Source organism: Salvelinus namaycush, chromosome 40 (genome assembly GCF_016432855.1).
Source record: "Salvelinus namaycush isolate Seneca chromosome 40, SaNama_1.0, whole genome shotgun sequence".
In the NCBI taxonomy this organism is placed as follows: domain Eukaryota; kingdom Metazoa; phylum Chordata; class Actinopteri; order Salmoniformes; family Salmonidae; genus Salvelinus; species Salvelinus namaycush.
Window position 1 is genome coordinate 21,902,985 of NC_052346.1, and position 23,167 is coordinate 21,926,151.

Sequence of the window (23,167 nt, forward strand, 5' to 3'; positions counted from 1 at the left end):
CTCAATCAGAGGCAGCTGGTAATCGTTGTCCCTGATTGAGAATCATATATAGGAGGCTTGTTTTGTGTTGGGATTTTGTGGGTGTTTGTTTCCTGTCTCTGTGGTTGTCTGCACCAGATAGGTCTGTCTCGGTTTTTGCACATTTTGTTATTTTGTATGTTGTTTGTAGTGTTTCACTTATTCTTTATTAAACATGTTGAACACTAGCCGCGCTGCACTTTGGTCCTCTCCTTCACCTATGGAAGAAGACGAAACTTATTCTACAAGAACCAACATCACTCCCTTTGAGTTCATTTAGTAAATATTTTCTTAACTCTATTTCTTGAACTGCATTGTTGGTTAAGGGCTTGTATGTAAGCTTTTCACGGTAAGGTTGTATTCGGCGCATGTGACAAATCAAATTTGATTTGATTTATGGAACAATCCCTGGATAGCGTTTCAGAATTCATCGATAAATTGGTCCACATGGAAAACTAAAGGCATAGAAACTGTAAAAGACTTGGTAATAGGAAATAGATGCATCTCAGTGACAGCTCTATACATTTTGGAATGACCAATGTAGATATTTTCAAATACATTCAACTTAAAGGTTTTATATCACAATGTTGATTTGAAATAATATTAATATGATAGGTAAACTTTACAAAACCTTGCCGAAAACCTAAACAACTGACAATCTCTTAGAAAAAACAAAAAAACTACTGGAACCAAGATTTAACAATAACTGATATTGAAGTTGGAAAAAGCAGAAAATCCCATCAACTGGATGAGTCACTATTATGTCGGTGGATGGAAATGATCCAGACATTATGTTGAATATAAGAATAATAAACCTCATTCATCAATCTGACTCCATTGCTATGTGAACGCTATAGACCTATAATCGTGTCCAGTGGGTATAGCCAAGGTTGTGAACCTTTCGTCACCACTCTGAATACTATAAGATGCAAGTGTCTAGGTTTACCGTTAAGCAATTATTAAGAGGCTTAGGAACAAGGAGCTAATATCTTACAATCTATGTCTTAGCATTAAATGATTGATATAACCTTAGCTCAGAGATGCACAGTTAGACCGAGCATGTAAGCTATGTACAGTGCATTCTGAAAGCAAACTAACTGCATTTGATACAATCATCTTGGCAAAGGAGAAATGCTCACTAACAGGGATGTTGCACAACATTTGAGAGAAATTAGCTTTTTGTGAGTGTGGAAAATTTGACAGAGCGGCAAAGATTATTGTTTGATTTGAGATGGGAGATCCTCCCTCCCCGCTTTTTCCGTTGACATGACGGGCCATTGCCCGGTTCAACCCTGGCCAGTGTAATAACACTCCCTCAATGAAAGTGCACTCAGTGAGAGGACACAATTAAACATGTTTAAGTACTTTTAATTTAACAAAATTACGAATACACTTGGTTTAACTGCACAGTGTTATTTCAATATGGTTCAATAAGGATAGAAGATAGATTAGTCAAACAGGGAGCAACCAAAATGGAGGTCTGGTGAGGTGACCAAATAATAGTGACACTACATGGAACATTCATTCTTGTATTGAGGTGGCCTTCCAACTTGCAAACCCTTTCAACACCCCATTGTTAGAGCTTACTATACTGTATCCCTGGAACCATAATGAGGATCAGGCTGTTGAAATGCAGTTGATTATGTAAATAGTCTTGTCGAACTCTGGTATTGATGGTCCATTTGAGGGTGAGTCATTGATATGAATGTTCAGAGTGAAAGAACTGTGAACTCACCTGTGATGGCCCATGTCTACCACAACCTTTCCTATTGTGTTAGTCGGCACCACAGCATTTTCGGCAGCCATTGTTCAAAATGTGTTCATACACACAGTAACAATGGGAGGGGATGTGGCAAGCACAGGGGAGGACCAGTAGGTTGATCTCAGATTCTATTCAGAGTTGACAGATTGACAGTGAGGACAAACCCAGCCTGCCTCTCTCTTTCCACACTGTAAATCTACAGTCACTGGGTCCTGATTGTGACAGTGGAGTCTAGTTTGCACTGCAGAATCCAGAGATGCCATCAGTAGACAGGTTTCCATTGACCCAGGATTATTAGACAAAATATCCCACAGAAAAAAAAATCGGGAAACATTGAAGAACCACAGTCACATTACGTGGAGGTGTAAGAATGATGCTGCTAAGATCAGAGATTCATCTCCTGAGTACATACTGTACCTCGTCCCCTGAATACCAATCAAGTAATCTGACTTCTAATTACCGTTTATATTTTTAGTTTTTCCCTCAGTTTTTTCCCTTGGATGTGGTTCGGCAGGACCTCCACCAGCCGAAGCTAAGTAGTAACATTAACACGATGCCTTCTAATTGCAGTCGCTGTACTCATAATATACAGGAGAACGAGGATAGCTGTGCTGCAAGTCAGACGCAATCGTTAGGCAAGGGTCATTTCAGTGTAGGAAAGGATGAAACTGCATCTGTGCCACCAGTAAGTACAGATAGTAGTATAAATCCCCTCGCACGGTCCCCGCAGCCGGACAACTTTCTCATGGCTTCTAGAGGGAAATGATGTAGGAATGCTCAACCGGTGTCACTCATTCAGCCGACAGAAACTTTCAACCGGTTCTCCCCATTAAGCAGCAAGTCGGAGTCAGAGGTCGAGCCTTTTCTGGTCTCTACTCCTCCCGTTACGGGGTCTGAGACGCCGAAGCCTCCCACCATTAGCTCTGACAAATTGAAAACCCTAGTCATTGGCGACTCCATTACCAGCAGTATTAGACTTAAAATCATTCAGCGATCATACACTGTTTACCAGGGGGCAGGGCTACCGACGTAAAGGCTAATCTGAAGAGGGTGCTGGCTAAAGATAAAACTGGCGAGTGTAGAGAGTATAGGGATATTGTTATCCACGTCGGCACCAACGATGTTAGGATGAAACAGTCAGAGGTCACCAAGCGCAACATAGCTTCAGCGTGTAAATCAGCTAGAAAGATGTGTCGGCATCGAGTAATTGTCTCTGGCCCCTTCCCAGTTAGGGGGAGTGATGAGCTCTACAGCAGAGTCTCACAACTCAATCGCTGGTTGAAAACTGTTTTCTGCCCCTCCCAAAAGATAGAATTTGTAGATAATTGGCCCTCTTTCTGGGACTCACCCACAAACAGGACCAAGCATGCCCTGTTGAGGAGTGACGGACTCCATCCTAGCTGGAGGGGTGCTCTCATCTTATCTACGAACATAGACAGGGCTCTAACTCCCCTAGCTCCACAATGAAATAGGGTGCAGGCCAGGTAGCAGGCTGCCAGCTTAGTGGAGTCTGCCATTAGCACAGTCAGTGTAGTCAGCTCAGCTATCCCCATTGAGACCGTGTCTGTGCCTCGACCTAGGTTGGGCAAAACTAAACATGGCGGTGTTTGCCTTAGCAATCTTCCTGGAATAAAGACCTCCTCCATTCCTGCCATTATTGAAAGAGATTGTGATACCTCACATCTCAAAATAGGGCTACTTAATGTTAGATCCCTCACTTCCAAGGCAGTTATAGTCAATGAACTAATCACTGATCATAATCTTGATGTGATTGGCCTGACTGAAACATGGCTTAAGCCTGAGGAATTTACTGTGTTAAATGAGGCCTCACCTCCTGGTTACACTAGTGACCATATCCCCTGCGCATCCCGCAAAGGCGGAGGTGTTGCTAACATTTACGATAGCAAATTTCAATTTACAAAAACAAAAACGACGTTTTTGTCTTTTGAGCTTCTAGTCATGAAATCTATGCAGCTACTCAATCACTTTTTATAGCTACTGTTTACAGGCCTCCTGGGCCATATACAGCGTTCCTCACGGAGCTCCCTGAAGTCCTATCGGACCTTGTAGTCATAGCAGATAATATTCAAATTTTTGGTGACTTTAATATTCACATGGAAAAGTCCACAGACCCACTCCAAAAGGCTTTCGGAGCCATCATCGACTCAGTGGGTTTTGTCCAACATGTCTCCGGACCTACTCACTGCCACAGTCATACTCTGGACCTAGTTTTGTCCCATGATATAAATGTTGTGGATCTTAATTTATGTTTTTCCTCATAATCCTGGACTATTGGACCACCATTTTATTACGTTTGCAATCGCAACAAATAATCTGCTCAGACTCCAACCAAGAATCATCAAAAGTCGTGCTATAAATTCTCAGACAACCCAAAGATTCTTTGATGCCCTTTCAGACTCCCTCTGCCTACCCAAGGACGCCAGAGGAAAAAAATCAGTTAACCACCTAACTGAGGACCTCAATTTAATCTTGCGCAATACCCTAGATGCAGTCGCACCCCTAAAAACTAAAATTATTTGTCATAAGAAACTAGCTCCCTGGTATACAGAAAATACCCGAGCTCTGAAGCAAGCTTCCAGAAAATTTTTACGGAAATGGCGCCACACCAAACTGGAAGTCTTCCGACTAGCTTGGAAAGACAGTACCGTGCAGTATCGAAGAGCCCTCACTGCTGCTCGATCATCCTATTTTTCCAACTTAATTGAGGAAAATAAGAACAATCCAACATTTATTTTTGATACTGTCGCAAAGCTAACTAAAAAGCAGCATTCCCCAAGAGAGGATGGCTTTCACTTCAGCAGTAATAAATTCATGAACTTCTTTGAGGAAAAGATCATGATCATTAGAAAGCAAATTACGGACTCCTCTTTAAATCTGCGTATTCCTCCAAAGCTCAGTTGTCCGGAGTCTGCACAACTCTGCCAGGACCTAGGATCAAGGGAGACACTCAAGTGTTTTAGTACTATATCTATTGACACAATGATGAAAATAATCATGACCTCTAAACCTTCAAGCTTCATACTGGACCCTATTCCAACTAAACTACTGAAAGAGCTGCTTTCTGTGCTTGGCCCTGCTATGTTGAACATAGTAAACGGCTCTCTATCCACGGGATGTGTACCAAACTCACTAAAAGTGGCAGTAATAAAGCCTCTCTTGAAAAAGCCAAACCTTGACCCAGAAAATATAAAAAACTATCGGCCTATATCGAATCTCCCATTCCTCTAAAAAAAAAATGAAAAATATGTTGCGCAGCAACTCACTGCCTTCCTGAAGACAAACAATGTACAAGAAATGCTTCAGTCTGGTTTTAGACTTGTGAAGGTGGTAAATGACCTTTTAATGGTGTCAGACCGAGGCTCTGCATCTGTCCTCGTGCTCCTAGACCTTAGTGCTGCCATTGATACCATCGATCACCACATTCTTTTGGAGAGATTGGAAACCCACATTGGTCTACACGGACAAGTTCTGGCCTGGTTTAGATCTTATCTGTCGGAAAGATATCAGTTTGTCTCTGTGGATGGTTTGTCCTCTGACAAATCAACTGTAAATTTCGGTGTTCCTAAAGGTTCCGTTTTAGGACTACTATTGTTTTCACTATATATTTTACCTCTTGGGGATGTCATTCGAAAACATAATGTTAACTTTCACTGCTATGCGGATGACACACAGCTGTACAATTTGATGACACATGATGAAGCCCCAAAATTGCCCTCGCTGGAAGCCTGTGTTTCAGTCAATAGGAAGTGGATGGCTGCAAATGTTCAACTTTTAAACTCGGACAAAACAGAGATGCTTGTTCTCGGTCCCAAGAAACAAAGAGATCTTCTGTTGAATCTGACAATTAATGTTGATGGTTGTACAGTCGTCTCAAATAAAACTGTGAAGGACCTTGGCGTTACTCTGGACCCTGATCTCTCTTTTGACGAACATATCAAGACTGTTTCAAGGACAGCTTTTTTCCATCTACGTAACATTGCAAAAATCAGAAATGTTCTGTCCAAAAATGATGCAGAAAAATGTATCCATGCTTTTGCCACTTCTAGGTTAGACTACTGCAATGCTCTACTTTCCGGCTACCCGGATAAAGCACTAATAATCTTCAGTTAGTGCTAAATACGGCTGCTAGAATCCTGACTGGAACCAAAAAAATGTATCATATTACTCCAGTGCTAGCCTCCCTACACTGGCTTCCTGTTATTAAGGCAAGGGCTGATTTCAAGGTTTTACTGCTAACCTACAAAGCATTACGTGGGCTTGCTCCTACCTATCTTTCCGATTTGGTCCTGCCGTACATACCTACACGTACGCTACGGTCACAAGACGCAGGCCACCTAATTGTCCCTAGAATTTCTAAGCAAACAGCTGGAGGCAGGGCTTTCTCCTATAGGTCTCCATTTTTATGGAATGGTCTGCCTACCCATGTGAGAGATGCAGACTCGGTCTCAACCTTTAAGTCTTTATTGAAGACTCATCTCCTCAGTAGGTCCTATGATTGAGTGTAGTCTGGGCCAGGAGTGTGAAGGTGAACGGAAAGGCACTGGAGCAACGAACCGCCCTTGCTGTCTCTGCCTGGCCGGTTCCTCTCTCTCCACTGGGATTCTCTGCCTCTAACCCTATTACAGGGGCTGAGTCACTGGCTTACTGGTGCTCTTCCATGCCGTCCCTAGGAGGGGTGCGTCACTTGAGTGGGTTGAGTCACTGACGTGGTCTTCCTGTCTGGGTTGGTGCCCCCCCCTTGGGTTGTGCTGTGGCGGAGATCTTTGTGGGCTATACTCGGCCTCGTCTCAGGATGGTAAGTTGGTGGTTGAATATATCCCTCTAGTGGTGTGGGGGCTGTGCTTTGGCAAAGTGGGTGGGGTTATATCCTGCCTGTTTGGCCCTGTCCGGGGGTATCATCGGATGGGGCAACAGTGTCTCATGACCCCTCCTGTCTCAGCCTCCAGTATTTATGCTGCAGTAGTTTGTGTCGGGGGGCTAGGGTCAGTCTGTTATATCTGGAGTATTTCTCCTGTCTTATCCGGTATCCTCTGTGAATTTAAGTATGCTCTCTTTAATTCTCTCTTTCATTCTTTCTCTCTCTCGGAGGACCTGAGCCCTAGGACCATGCCTCAGGATTACCTGGCATGATGACTCCTTGTTGTCCACCTGGCCGTGCTGCTGCTCCAGTTTCAACTGTTCTGCCTGCGCCTTTGGTACCCTGACCTGTTCACCGGATGTGCTACCTGTCCCAGACCTGCTGTTTTCAACTCTCTAGAGACAGCAGGAGCGGTAGAGATACTCTCAATGATCGGCTATGAAAAGCCTTCTGACATTTACTCCTGAGGTGCTGACCATTTGCACCCTCGACAACTACTGTGATTATTAATATTTGACCATGTTGGTCATTTATGAACATTTGAACATCTTGGTCATGTTCTGTTATAATCTCCACCCGGCGCAGCCAGAAGAGGACTGGCTACCCCTCATAGCCTGGTTCCTCTCTAGGTTTCTTCCTAGGTTTTGGCCTTTCTAGGGAGTTTTTCCTAGCCACCGTGCTTCTACACCTGCATTGCGTGCTGTTTGGGGTTTTAGGCTGGGTTTCTGTACAGCACTTTGTGGCATCAGCTGATGTAAGAAGGGCTTTATAAATACATTTGATTTGATCTTACATACAGGACTTCAAGTTGTAAAATAGTGAACTACTCCTTTAATGGAGTGGTAGGCTCTATGAAAGGCATGTTTCACCCCCCAAAAATTTATTTTGTTCATTAGTACACTGCAATCACGTTTTCAAGAACTTTCAGTACAAAGCAAAAAGTGTCATGATGATGATGATGATAATAATGATATGAAAATGACAAATGACAATTGCATCATCAGACTGTTTTGCTGTGTACTGCAGTGTACCCTAATCCTGGCCCAGGGGACCCAAAGGGGAGTGCTTTTTTGTTTTTTCCCCTAACACCCACACACTGGATTCAACTCAGCAACTCAAGCCTTTGAATTGAATAAGGTATGTGAGTGTTAGGGCAAAAACATACATGTACACCACTTTGGGACCAGGGTTGGGGAACACTGCTGTACTGAAAGTCCTCCATCTTCAGAACTTCACTGCTGACGTGCACATTATTGGGATTGTATACAGGGTGAAGAAACCAAGGTGGACATTTGTAATTTGATTGAACTATCCCTTAAATTGCAGTTCCTTTGGAGTTCCATTTAGTTAGAGATGCATGTGCTCTAAACATGTGCTATAAATAAATATTCATTTATTTTATAAATAAAACTGCTTTTGTCATCTCTTAAATGTTGTTTACCTTTGTACTTTAGTTTACACCACTGAGGAGGCGGCGACGGCAGCAGTAGTAGCAACTACCGCCTTCTCGTGGCATGGGATCGGGCCATCCCAATGATCCCGGAATGCACGGAAGGTTGCACTGTGGTAGTGGGGGAACAGGAAGTTCCCGGCAGGCGTGCACCATTCTTCAGAATAAAGAAAGCGCCAGAACGGAGCAGTCAAGAAGATAACCTTTGTTTGTGTCCGTTTCAATTTAATACTACAGGTATGTAATAGCGCGTTTAAACTTTACAATATCGAAAGAACATGTCATTCCATGCTAGGTAACAAATCCATTAGGTATTATCACGTTTGGTAAAGGTTTGATGTGTTCTTTTTGTGTCAAACCGAGGGAAGAACGTGATAAAAAAACATTTTACAAGTCACATAGCTAGAGACTCTGGGTTTGTCTGAGTGGATGTACATATTTTTCTCAAGGTAATTTCATAAAGAATCCATTTATTTGAGATTTCTTTGTTGCATGTTATTGGTTTTGTGTAAAATTGACGAGCTGGTAAAATGGCGGCGCCCGCTCGGTCTGTTACTGTAGTGTGAACGGGAAATACAATTGTTTTTTGATTGAAAAAATACAATGAAGACGCGGTTGTTAAGGAAAATAGTAACAGTGCTGCCTAAACAAACAGTGACCTTGTAATGTACTACATGGTTTTTGAGTAATTTTATGTGAATTTAGGAAATCTACTATAAAGTGCTCTTACGTTGTGTCCTTTGTGTCTAATGTGAATTAATGAATGTTTTCAAATCACAATTTATTTGTCACATGCGTCGATTACACCATGTATAGACCTTAAAGTGAAATGCTTACTTACAAGGCCTTAACCAACAGTGCAGTTTTAAGAAAATACCTTAAAGTAAGAGAGAAGGATAATTAAAGAGCAGCACTAAATAACAATAGCGGGCAATATACAGGGGGTACCTGAACAGAGTCAATGTGCGGGGGGCACCGGTGTCGAGATAATTATGTACATGTAGGTAGAGTTATTAAAGAGGCTATGCATAGATAAAAGTAGTAGCACCAGTGGGTGGTGGTGGGGGGGCAAATGCAAATAGTCTGGGTAGCCATTTGATTAGCTGTTCAGGAGTCTTCCTTGCACCACACAGTCAGGTCTCTGACCTCTTCCCTATAAGCTTTCTCATCATTGTCGGTGATCAGGCCCACCACTGTTGTGTCATCAGCAAACTTAATGGTGGTATTGGAGTCGTGCCTGGCCGTACAGTCATGAGTGAACAGTGAGTACAGGAGGGGACTGGGTACACACCCCGGAGGGGCCCCCGCGTTGAGGATCAGTATAGTGGATGTGTTGTTACCTACCCTTGCCACTTGGGGGCGGCCTGTCAGGAAGTCCAGGGTCCATTTGCAGAGGGAGGTGTTTAGTCCCAGGGTCCTTAGCTTAGTGATGCGCTTTGAGGGCACTATGGTGTTGAACGCTGAGCTGTAGTCAATGAATAGCATTCTCACGTAGGTGTTCCTTTTGTCCAGGTGAGAAAGGGCAGTGTGGAGTGGAATAAAGATTGCATCATCTGTGGATCTTTTGGTGCAGTATGCAAATTGGAGTGGGTCTAGGGTTTCTGGGATAATGCTGTTGTGAGCCATGACCAGCCTTTCGAAGCATTTCACTGCTACAAATCAAGTTTATTTTATATAGCCCTTCGTACATCAGCTAATATCTCGAAGTGCTGTACAGAAACCCAGCCTAAAACCCCAAACAGCAAGCAATGCAGGTGTAGAAGCACGGTGGCTAGGAAAAACTCCCTAGAAAGACCAAAACCTAGGAAGAAACCTAGAGAGGAACCAGGCTATGAGGGGTGGCCAGTCCTCTTCTGGCTGTGCCGGGTGGAGATTATAACAGAACATGGCCAAGATGTTCAAAATGTTCATAAATGACCAACATGGTCAAATAATAATCAGGAATAAATGTCAGTTGGCTTTTCATAGCCGATCATTAAGAGTTTGAAAACAGCAGGTCTGGGACAGGTATGGGTTCCATAACCGCAGGCAGAACAGTTGAAACTGGAACAACAGCAAGGCCAGGTGGACTGGGGACAGCAAGGAGTCATCATGCCCGGTAGTCCTGACGTATGGTCCTAGGGCTCAGGTCCTCCGAGAGAGAGAAAGAAAGAGAGAAGGAGAGAATTAGAGAGAGCCAAGATGTTCAAAATGTTCATAAATAATAATCAGGAATAAATGTCAGTTGGCTTTTCATAGCCGATCATTAAGAGTTGAAAACAGCAGGTCTGGGACAGGTAGGGGTTCCATAACCGCAGGCAGAACAGTTGAAACTGGAACAGCAGCAAGGCCAGGTGGACTGGGGACAGCAAGGAGTCATCATGCCCGGTAGTCCTGACGTATGGTCCTAGGACTCAGGTCCTCCGAGAGAGAGAAAGAAAGAGAGAAGGAGAGAATTAGAGAGAGCAAACTTAAATTCACACAGGACACTGGATAAGACAGGAGAAGTACTCCAGATACAACCAACTGACCCTAGCCCCCCGACACAAACTACTGCAGCATAAATACTGGAGGCTGAGACAGGAGGGGTCAGGAGACACTGTGGCCCCATACGAAGAAACCCTCGGACAGGGCCAAACAGGAAGGATATAACCCCACCCACTTTGCCAAAGCACAGCCCCCGCACCACTAGAGGGAAATCTTCAACCACCAACTTACAATCCTGAGACAAGGCCGAGTATAGCCCACAAAGATCTCCACCACAGCACAAACCAAGGGGGGGCGCCAACCCAGACAGGAAGATCACGTCAGTAACTCAACCCACTCAAGTGACGCACCCCTCCTAGGGACGGCATGAAAGAGCACCAGTAAGCCAGTGACTCAGCCCCTGTAATAGGGTTAGAGGCAGAGAATCCCATTGGAGAGAGGGGAACCGGCCAGGCAGAGACAGCAAGGGCGGTTCGTTGCTCCAGAGCCTTTCCGTTCACCTTCACACTCCTGGGCCAGACTACACTCAATCATATGACCTACTGAAGAGATAAGTCTTCAGTAAAGACTTAAAGGTTGAGACCGAGTCTGCGTCTCTCACATGGGTAGGCAGACCATTCCATAAAAATGGAGATCTATAGGAGAAAGCCCTGCCTCCAGCTGTTTGCTTAGAAATTCTAGGGACAATTAGGAGGCCTGCGTCTTGTGACCGTAGCGTACGTGTAGGTATGTACGGCAGGACCAACTCGGAAAGATAGGTAGGAGCAAGCCCATGTAACGCTTTATAGGTTAACAGTAAAACCTTGAAATCAGCCCTTGCCTTAACAGGAAGCCAGTGTAGGGAAGCTAGCACTGGAGTAATATGATCAAATTTCTTGGTTCTAGTCAGGATTCTAGCAGCCGTATTTAGCACTAACTGAAGTTTATTTAGTGCTTTATCCGGGTAGCCGGAAAGTAAAGCATTGCAGTAGTCTAACCTAGAAGTAACAAATGCATGGATTAATTTTTCTGCGTCATTTTTGGACAGAAAATTTCAGATTTTTGCAATGTTACATAGATGGAAAAAAGCTGTCCTTGAAACAGTCTTGATATGTTCGTCAAAAGAGAGATCAGGGTCAAGAGTAACGCCGAGGTCCTTCACAGTTTTATTTGAGACGACTTTACAACCATCAAGATTAATTGTCAGATTTAACAGAAGATCTCTTTGTTTCTTGGGACCTAGAACAAGCATCTCTGTTTTGTCCGAGTTTAAAAGTAGAAAGTTTTCAGCCATCCACTTCCTTATGTCTGAAACACAGGCTTCTAGCGAGGGCAATTTTGGGGCTTCACCATGTTTCATTGAAATGTACAGCTGTGTGTCATCCGCATAGCAGTGAAAGTTAACATTATGTTTTCGAATAACATCCCCAAGAGGTAAAATATATATAGTGAAAACAATAGTGGTCCTAAAACGGAACCTTGAGGAACACCGAAATGTACAGTTGATTTGTCAGAGGACAAACCATTCACAGAGACAAACTGATATCTTTCCGACAGATAAGATCTAAACCAGGCCAGAACTTGTCCGTGTAGACCAATTTGGGTTTCCAGTCTCTCCAAAAGAATGTGGTGATCGATGGTGTCAAAGGCAGCACTAAGGTCTAGTAGCACGAGGACAGATGCAGAGCCTCGGTCTGACGCCATTAAAAGGTCATTTACCACCTTCACAAGTGCAGTCTCAGTGCTATGATGGGGTCTAAAACCAGACTGAAGCATTTCGTATACATTGTTTGTCTTCAGGAAGGCAGTGAGTTGCTGCGCAACAGCTTTTTCAAAATTTTTTGAGAGGAATGGAAGATTCGATATAGGCCGATAGTTTTTTATATTTTCCGGGTCAAGGTTTGGCTTTTTCAAGAGAGGCTTTATTACTGCCACTTTTAGTGAGTTTGGTACACATCCGGTGGATAGAGAGCCGTTTATTATGTTCAACATAGGAGGGCCAAGCACATGAAGCAGCTCTTTCGTGACTGCTACGGGTCGGTAGTCATTTAGGCAGGTTACCTTAGTGTTCTTGGGCACAGGGACTATGGTGGTCTGCTTGAAACATGTTGGTATTACAGACTCAGACAGGGAGAGGTTGAAAATGTCAGTCAAGACACTTGCCAGTTGGTCAGCGCATGCTTGGAGTACACGTCCTGGTAATCCGTCTGGCCCAGTGGCCTTGTGAATGTTGACCTGTTTAAAGGTCTTACTCACATCGGCTGCGGAGAGCATGATCACACAGTCGTCTGGAACAGCTGATGCTCTCATGCATGTTTCAGTGTTCCTTGCCTCAAAGCGAGCATAGAAGTTATTTAGCTCGTCTGGTAGGCTCGTGTCACTGGGCAGCTCTCGGCTGTGCTTCCCTTTTGTAGTCTGTAATAGTTTGCAAACCCTGCCACATCCGACGAGCGTTGGAGCCGGTGTAGTACGATTCGATCTTTGTCCTGATGTTAGTCCTGTATTTGTTGTCAATGCTGAGCTACCTGATCTACTGAAATGAGATCAGTGCTTGATTTGGACAGGAGCTCACCGGAGCAGAGTACTTACATTTCTACTGCTTGAGATCATGTTCCTCTTATAGAATATTAACTCAATAAATATATACGTTACCGGCACCCAAAATGAGCACAGGCACCTATTTCAGTCCAAGTCAAGCACTGAATTAGATAATTGAACAAGAAATATAATATATTTCAAGGGAATAAAGTGCCTGAACTGTGTGTCTTTTTTGCTTTATTACTACAGGCCGACTCAGATTAAGTCTGAGGCCGTTAACATCAACAGTGGGGACAAACCCAGCCTGCCACTCTCCTTCCACACTGAGTAGAAACCTACAGTCACTGGGTGCTGATTGTGACAGTGGAGCCCAGTTTGCACTGCAGGATCCAGAGATGGCATCAGTGAAGCTGGAAGACTGCAGTCAAACACTGAAGCTGAATGTCAACATGAAAGATGAAGAAGAGGAGGAGAAGATTGGGAAATCTGTTTCTCATGGTAAGAGCAGGTTCTATCTAACTAAGTGTGTTGTTCATTTCAACTTCTCACTGTGTATGAAAAGTTGGTGTAGAACTGTTTCAATGAGAAAGTAGATGTTATTTCATGCTACTGAGGCTTGTATGGTTTGACACCAGTATTGTCAGCATTTGTTTTATTCACTGGGCTATCTGGAGTTCTCGAGTATTTTATTTATTTTTTATTTCACCTTTATTTAACCAGGTAGGCCAGTTGAGAACAAGTTCTCATTTACAACTGCGACCTGGCCAAGATAAAGCAAAGCAGTGCGACACAAACAACAACACAGTGACACATGGGATAAACAAACATACAGTCAATAACACAATAGAAAAATCTATATGCAGTGTGTGCAAATGAGGTAAGGCAATAAATAGGCTGTAGTGGCGAAGTAATTACAATTTAGCAATTAAACACTGGAGTGATAGATGTGCAGAAGATGAATGTGCAAGTAGAGATACTGGGGTGCAAAGGAGCAAAAAAATGAATAACCGTTTGTGGATGATGTACTTGGATGGTGAGCTGCTCTGACAGCTGATGCTTAAAGTTATTGAGGGAGATATGTCTCCAGCTTCAGTGATTTTTGCAATTCGTTCCAGTCATTGGCTGCTTTTCCTTCCAGTTCTCTTCTGCCAAAGGAGGAATTGGCTTTGGTGGTGACCAGTGAAATATACCTGCTGGAGCGTGTGCTATGTGTGGGTGCTGCTATGGTGACCAGTGAGCTGAGAAGGCGGGGCTTTACCTAGCAAAGACTTATAGATGACCTGGAGCCAGTGGGTTTGGCGACGAATATGAAGCGATGGCCAGCCAACGAGAGCATACAGGTCGCAGTGGTGGGTAGTATATGGGGCTTTGGTGACAAAATGGATGGCACTGTGATAGACTGCATCCAATTTGTTGAGTAGAGTGTTGGAGGCTATTTTGTAAATGACATTGCCGAAGTCAAGGATCAATAGGATAGTCAGTTTTACGAGGGTATGTTTGGCAGCATGAGTGAAGGATGCTTTGTTGTGAAATAGGAAGTCGATTCTAGATTTAATTTTGGAATGGGGATGTTTAATGTGAGTCTGGAAGGAGAGTTTACAGTCTAACCAGACACCTAGGTATTTGTAATTGTCAACATATTCTAAGTCAGAACCGTCAGCGATCGGTTGAAGAGCATGCATTTAGTTTTACTTGCATTTAAGAGCAGTTGGAGGCCACGGAAGGAGAGTTGTATGGCATTGAAGCTCGTCTGGAGGTTAGTTAACACAGTGTCCAAAGAAGGGCCAGAGGTATACAGAATGGTGTTGTCTGCATAGAGGTGGATCAGAGAATCACCAGCAGCAAGAGCGACATCATTGATTTATACAGAGAAAAGAGTCGTCCCGAGAATTGAACCCTGTGGCACCCCCCTCAGCGTGGCTGAGGTGCACCCATGACCAGCTCGGAAACCAGATTGCATAGTGGAGAAGGTACGGTGGCATTCGAAATGGTCGGTGATCTGTTTGTTAACTTGGCTTTCAAAGACCTTAGAAAGGCAAGGTAGGATAGATATAGGTCTGTAATAGTTTGGGTCTAGAGTGTCTCCCCCTTTGAAGAGGGGGATGACTGCGGCAGCTTTCCAATCTTTGGGGATCTCAGACGATATGAAAGAGGTTGAACAGGCTAGTAATAGAGGTTTCAACAATTGCGGTGGATAATTTTAGAAAGGGATGGTCTAGATTGTCTAGCCCGGATGAATCGTAGGGGTCAAGATTTTGCAGCTCTTTCAGAACATCAGCTATCTGGATTTACGTGAAGGAGAAATGGGGGAGGCTTGGGAAAGTTGCTGTGGGGGGTGCAGGGCTGTTGACTGGGGTAGGGGTTGCCAAGTGGTAACAGATTTAAAGAAGTGAAGTAGACAAACTGCTAGTGTTTTTAAAAGTTCTATGAGTGAGGGAAAAGCAGCCAACAAGTGCTCAGCATATGTGGGAACTCCTTCAAGACTGTTTTATTCCCCTTTTTTATTGTACAGCCTACTGACATGAATACATACACTACCAGCCTACTGATATGAATACATACACTACCGTTCAAAAGTTTGGGGTCACTTAGAAATGTCCTTGTTTTGAAAGAAAAGCACTTTTCTGTAATATAAAATATAAAATTTATCAGAAAAACAGTGTAGACATTGTTAATGTTGCAAATGACTATTGAGGCTGGAAACTGCTTTAAAAAAATATATATTTATTTTTATATTGAATATCTACATACAGTGGGGAGAACAAGTATTTGATACACTGCCGATTTTGCAGGTTTTCCTACTTACAAAGCATGTAGAGGTCTGTAATTATTATCATAGGTACACTTCAACTATGAGAGACGGAATCTAAAACAAAAATCCAGAAAATCACATTGTATGATTTTTAAGTAATTAATTTGCATTTTATTGCATGACATAAGTATTTGATACATCAGAAAAGCAGAACTTAATATTTGGTACAGAAACCTTTGTTTGCAATTACAGAGATCATACAATTCCTGTAGTTCTTGACTAGGTTTGCACACACTGCAGCAGGGATTTTGGCCCACTCCTCCCTACAGATCTTCTCCAGATCCTTCAGGTTTCGGGGCTGTCGCTGGGCAATACGGACTTTCAGCTCCCTCCAAAGATTTTCTATTGGGTTCAGGTCTGGAGACTGGCTAGGCCACTCCAGGACCTTGAGATGCTTCTTACGGAGCCACTCCTTAGTTGCCATGGCTGTGTGCTTCGTGTCGTTGTCATGCTGGAAGACCCAGCCACGACCCATCTTCAATGCTCTTACTGAGGGAAGGAGGTTGTTGGCCAAGATCTCGCGATACATGGCCCCATCCATCCTCCCCTCAATACGGTGCAGTCGTCCTGTCCCCTTTGCAGAAAAGCATCCCCAAAGAATGATGTTTCCACCTCCATGCTTCACGGTTGGGATGGTGTTCTTGGGGTTGTACTCATACTTCTTCTTCCTCCAAACACGGCGAGTGGAGTTAGACCAAAAAGCTCTATTTTTGTCTCATCAGACCACATGACCTTCTCCCATTCCTCCTCTGGATCATCCATATGGTCATTGGCAAACTTCAGACAGGCCTGGACATGCACTGGCTTAAGCAGGGGGACCTTGCGTGCGCTGCAGGATTTTAATCCATGACGGCGTAGTGTGTTACTAATGGTTTTCTTTGAGACTGTGGTCCCAGCTCTCTTCAGGTCATTGACCAGGTCCTGCCGTGTAGTTCTGGGCTGATCCCTCACCTTCCTCATGATCATTGATGCCCCACGAGGTGAAATCTTGCATGGAGCCCCAGACCGAGGGTGATTGACCGTCATCTTGAACTTCTTCCATTTTCTAATAATTGCGCCAACAGTTGTTTCCTTCTCACCAAGCTGCTTGCCTATTGTCCTGTAGCCCATCCCAGCCTTGTGCAGGTCTACAATTTTATCCCTGATGTCCTTACACAGCTCTCTGGTCTTGGCCATTGTGGAGAGGTTGGAATCTGTTTGATTGTGTGTGGACAGGTGTCTTTTATACAGGTAACGAGTTCAAACAGGTGCAGTTAATACAGGTAATGAGTGGAGAACAGGAGGGCTTCTTAAAGAAAAACTAACAGGTCTGTGAGAGCCGGAATTCTTACTGGTTGGTAGGTGATCAAATACTTATGTCATGCAATAAAATGCAAATTAATTATTTAAAAATCATACAATATGATTTTCTGGATTTTTGTTTTAGATTCCGTCTCTCACAGTTGAAGTGTACCTATGATAAAAATTACAGACCTCTACATGCTTTGTAAGTAGGAAAACCTGCAAAATCGGCAGTGTATCAAATACTTGTTCTCCCCACTGTAGGTGTACCGAGGCCCATAATCAGCAACCATCACTCCTGTGTTCCAATGTAATGTTGTGTTAGCTAATCCAAGTGTATCATTTAAAAAAATGGTTTTGTAATGATCAATTAGCCTTTTTTAAATGATAAACTTGGATTAGCTAACACAACGTGCCATTGGAACACAGGAGTGATGGTTGCTGGTAATGGGCCTCTGTACGCCTATGTAGATATTCCATAAAAAATCAGCCATTTCCAGCCACGATAGTCATTTACAACATTAACAATGTCGACACTATTTCGGATCAATTTGATATTTTATTTTACTTTTTTTATTTTTTTATTTTTTTTATTTTTCAAAACAAGGACATTTATAAGTGACCTTTTTTTAAATGTAGTGTATGTCACCCGGTACAGCCAGAAGAGGACCTGGTTCCTCTAAGTTTATTCCTAGGTTCCTGCTTTCTAGGAAGTTTGTCATAACCACTGTGCTTCTACATCTGCATTGCTTGCTCTTTTATGGTTTTAGGCTGGATCTCTGTAAAGCACTTTGACAACTGCTGATGTAAAAAGGGCTTCGTAAAATACATTTGATATGTACAGTACCAGTCAAAAGTTTGGACACACCTACTCATTCAAGGGTTTTTCTTTCTGCATTGTAGAATAATAGTGAAGACATCAAAACTATGAAACAACATATATGGAATCGTGTAGTAACCAAATAAGTGTTAAACAAATCAATATATTTGAGATTCTTCAAAGTAGCCACCCTTTGCCTTGACAGCTTTGCAAACTCTTGGCATTCTCTAAACCAGCTTCATACGGTAGTCACCCAGAATGCATTTCAACTAACAGGAGTGCCGTCGTAAAAGTTAATTTGGGAAATATCTTTCCTTAATGGGTTTGAGCCAAACAGTTGTGTTGTGACAAGGTAGGGGTGGTATACAGAAGAGAGCCCTATTTGTTAAAAAAACAAGTTCATATTATGGCAAGAACAGCTCAAATAAGCAAAGAGAAACAACATTCCATCATTACTTTAAGACCTGAAGCTCAGTCAATGGAACATTTCAATAACTTTGACAGTTTCTTCAAGTGCAGTCGCAAAACCATCAAGCGCTATGATGAAACTGGCTTTCGTGAGGATCGCCACAGGAATGGAAGACCCAGAGTTACCTCTGCTGCAGGGGATAAGTTCATTAGAGTTACCAGCCTCAGAAATTGCAGGCCAAATAAATGCTTCAGAGTTCAAGTAACAGACGCATCAACTGTTCAGAGGAGACTGTGTGACTCGGGCCTTCATGGTCGGATTGATGCAAAGAAACCACTACTAAAACACACCAATAAGAAGAGACTTGCTTGGGCTAAGAAACACGAGCAATGGAAATTAGACCTGTGGAAATCTGTCCTGTGGTCGGATGAGTCCAAATTTCAGATTTTTGCTTTTAACCGCCGTGTCTTTGTGAGACGCAGAGTAGGTGACTGGATGATCTCCGCATGTGTATTTCCTACCGTGGAGCATGGAGGAGGTGTGACTTTGTGGGGATGCTTTGCTGGTGACACTGTCTGATTTACTTATAATTCAAGGCACATGTAACCAGCATGGCTACCACAGCATTCTGCAGCGATACGCCATTCCAGCTGGTTTGGGCTTAGTGGGACTCATTTGTTTTTCAACAAGATGACCCAACACACCTCCAGGCTGTGTAAGGGCTATTTGACCAAGAAGGAGAGTGATGGAGTGCTGTATCAGATGACCTGGCCTCCACAATCACCAGACCGTAACCCAATTGAGATGGTTTAGGATGAGTTGGATTGCAGAGTGAAGGAAAAGCAGCTTGCTCAGCATATGTGTGAACTTCAAGACTGTTGGAAAGGCATTCCTGGTGAAGCTGGTTGATAGAGTGCCAAGACTGTGCCAAGCTGTCAAGGCAAGGGGTGAATACTTTGAACAATCTAAAATACAAGCTATTTTGATTTAACACTTTTTGGGGGTGGGGTTACTACATGATTCCATATGTGTAATACCATAGTTTTGATGTTTCACTATTATTATTCAATGTAGAAAATAGTAAAAATGAAGAAAAACCCTTGAATGAGTAGGTGTGTCAACTTCTGACTGGTACTGTATATTACACCAACTGACTGGTTCTTCTGATGTTCACACAGGAGATGATGTTGAGACATTCTCTACATCCAGAGAGCAACAGCAGGAAGATCACAGAGCTAAGAGGTCTCACCACTGCCCACATTGTGAGGAGATTTTTCCAGTTATATCAAAGCTAAAAAAACACCAAAAAATACATACAGGAGAGACTCTGTATTCCTGCACTGACTGTGGGAAGAGATTCACAACACCAGCTCCGCTAAAAGTTCATCAGAGAACACACAAAGGAGAGAAGCCTTACTCCTGCTCTGACTGTGGAAAGAGTTTCTCTCAACTGCGTCACCTAAAACAACATGAACGTATACACACAGGAGAGAAGCCTTACTCCTGCTCTGACTGTGGGGCGAATTTCTCTCAACTGGGCCACTTAAAACGTCATCAAGGTATACATAAAGGAGAGAAGCCTTACTCCTGCTCTGACTGTAGAAAGAGTTTCTCCCTCTCGAGCTACCTAAAACAACATGAACGTATACACAGAGGAGAGAAGCCTTACTTTTGCTCTGACTGTGGAAAATGCTTCATAACATCAATTGTTCTAAAAGTTCACCGGAGAACACACACTGGAGAAAGGCCTTACTTCTGCTCTGACTGTGGAAAAGGCTTCACAACATCATTTGAGCTAAAAGTTCACCAGAGAACACACACAGGAGAGAAGCCTTACTCTTGCTCTGACTGTGGAAAAGGCTTCACAACATCATCTGAGCTAAAAGTTCATCAGAGAACACACACAGGAGAGAAGCCTTACTCCTGCTCTGACTGTGGAAAATGCTTCACAGCATCAGGTCAGCTAAAAGTTCATCAGAGAACACACACAGGAGAGAAGCCTTACTCCTGCTCTGACTGTGGAAAGAGTTTCTCTCAACTGCATCACCTAAAACAACATGAACGTATACACACAGGAGAGAAGCCTTACTCCTGCTCTGACTGTGGGGCGAATTTCTCTCAACTGGTCCACTTAAAAAGTCACCAAGCTATACATAAAGGAGAGAAGCCTTACTCCTGCTCTGACTGTAGGAAGAGCTTCTCTCAACTGGGCTACTTAAAACGTCACCAAGGTATACATAAAGGAGAGAAGCCTTACTCCTGCTCTGACTGTAGAAAGAGTTTCTCCCTCTCGAGCTACCTAAAACAACATGAACGCATACACAGAGGAGAGAAGCCTTACTTTTGCTCTGACTGTGGAAAATGCTTCATAACATCAACTGTTCTAAAAGTTCACCGGAGAACACACACAGGAGAGAAGCCTTACTCCTGCTCTGACTGTAGGGCGAGTTTCTCTCAATCGAGCCACCTAAAACAACATGAACGTATACACACAGGAGAGAAGCCTTACTCCTGCTCTGACTGTGGAAAATGCTTCACACAATCATCTGAGCTAAAAGTTCACCAGAGAACACACACAGGAGAGAAGCCTTACTTCTGCTCTGACTGTGGGGCGAGTTTCTCTCAATCGGGCCACCTAAAACAACATGAACGTATACATACAGGAGAGAAGCCTTACTCTTGCTCTGACTGTAGGAAGAGTTTCTCTCAAATGGGCCAGTTAAAAAGACACCAAGGTATACATAATGGACAGTAGCCTTACTCCTGCTCTGACTGTGGAAAATGTTTTAAATCATCAACTGAGCTAAACGGTCATCGGTCATTCGTTACCTCTTTCATGCCCTGCCTCCAGTCCACTTACCGATATCTGAACAAGAGAGCCTCATCAAAATTGCAACAAGCGGTTCTGTGAAAATTGAATTTAATCAGAAGCTACTGACAGATTTCTGGATTGGGCTGCGCTCAGAGTATCCTGCCTTGTCAAATCGCGCTGTTAAGACACTGATGCCCTTTGCAACCACGTACCTATGTGAGGGTGGATTCGTGGCCCTCACTAGTATACAAACTAAATACAGGCACAGACTGTGTGTGGAAAAGGATTTAAGACCGACTCTCTCCAATACAATCCAACATTGCAGAGTTATGTGCATCCTTTCAAGCACACCCTTCTCATTAAGTTATTCACAATTTTCAATGAGCAAGTAAGGTTTTATATGTAAGATGGCTAAATAAAGAGCAAAATTGATTATTGTTATTTGTGCCCTTGTCCTATAAGAGCTCTTTGTCACAACCAGGCTTGTGGGAAGTGACAAACTCAAGCCTGTGTGACAGGCTAACAATATTTGAGAGTGCGCAGACCCTGGTGCTAGAGGGGGGACGCAGCTGGAGGTTGAATGTTTGAAGGGTTACGGGACTATAAACATTTTAGGAACCGCTGGTCTAGATAATCCCAGTTCCTGCTGTGTCATGCTGATGGGAAGACTAGGGTATGGAGAACCATGAGTGCATGCACCCATGCCGTGTGTCAGCATTGCAGGGTGGTGGTGATGGTGTAGGGTGTGTTTTCATGGCACACATTGGGCCCCTTGATAAAAGTGGAGCAACGTTTTAATGCCACAGGATGTCTAAACATCATTGCCAATCAGGTGCATCCCTTTATGGCAGCAATGTATCCAGCTGCAAATGTATGTTTTCAGCAGGATTATGCCACAAGGCTTGTCCAGGAATGGTTCCATGGGAACCATGACAGGGAATTCAGCTTACTGCAGTGGCCTGCCGAGTCACCAGATCTCAATCCAATTGTGCATCTGTGGGAGGAGATGGAAGGAGCTATTCAGAGTAGAGATCCACTCCCAGCCAACTTGACACAGTTGTAGGAAGCATTGGAGTCAACATGGGCCAGCATCCCTGTGGAACACACTCAATATTAGGAAACTGTTTCTCATGTTTTGTACACTCCGTGTATATCAGATAAAGATAGTGTGATGATCTGTTGTTAGGCATTAGTTTGGGTGGATTATTTTATATTACTAAACAAGCTATGAATCAACTACTTGTGTTTATTGATCTGGTGGCAGGCAGCCTAACAGTTAAGAATGTTGGGCCAGTAACAGAAAGGTTGCTGGTTTGAATTCCGAGCCAACTAGGTGAAAAATCTGTCATTGTGCCCTTGAGCAAGGCAATTAACCCTTATTTGTCCTGTAAGTCTCTCTGGATAAGAACATCTGCTAAGTGACAAGAATGTAATGAAAATAATGTTTGTACATGAATTCGTGCTGGGAAACCACTTTTTTCTCATGTGTATAATTAAATGAAATAAACTGTTTGAAGTGTAATACTGTATATACAATACACAACATTATCACTTTGTTGACCCTGGTCAGAGGTACAGGACCATAGTAAACTAGACTATGTAGCTGCTGTTGTTAGTAGCTTACAGTTTCCATGTAATACAGCATGTCAGATCCCTAATGATTAGGTGTATAGGCTGCTACATTTATGGTTGTGTCTGTCGGCAGTGATGTGTTATCAGGCTGAATAACTACCGGAGGGAAGTGGAGAGCGCGCATTGAGCTTTGTGCGTTGTGCCCGGCCCGCCCGACATGGTCAAGAGACGCGGAGAACCTGCAGCAGCACTCTGATGTGAAGAACAGCCCTTACAAAAATGTAGGATTGTAGTACAATGAAGAGAAAAAAGTAGCATGGTATTTTCTTGGGCTGGTAGTGACCAAAAACAATATGTTTTCATTGTACT

At 43.3% G+C, this 23,167-nt stretch overlaps 1 protein-coding gene across 1 annotated transcript; it reads left to right on the forward strand.

Moving 5' to 3' along the window:
- The first annotated feature begins 1,855 nt into the window (after nucleotides 1–1,855).
- LOC120033484 (zinc finger protein 470-like) lies at nucleotides 1,856–21,303 on the forward strand. Its single transcript, XM_038979852.1, has 3 exons — nucleotides 1,856–1,890; nucleotides 19,624–20,775; nucleotides 20,860–21,303. The coding sequence occupies exons 1-3, from the start codon at nucleotides 1,856–1,858 to the stop codon at nucleotides 21,167–21,169; spliced, it is 1,497 nt and encodes a 498-aa protein (XP_038835780.1). The 3' UTR covers nucleotides 21,170–21,303.
- The last annotated feature ends 1,864 nt before the right edge of the window (nucleotides 21,304–23,167 follow it).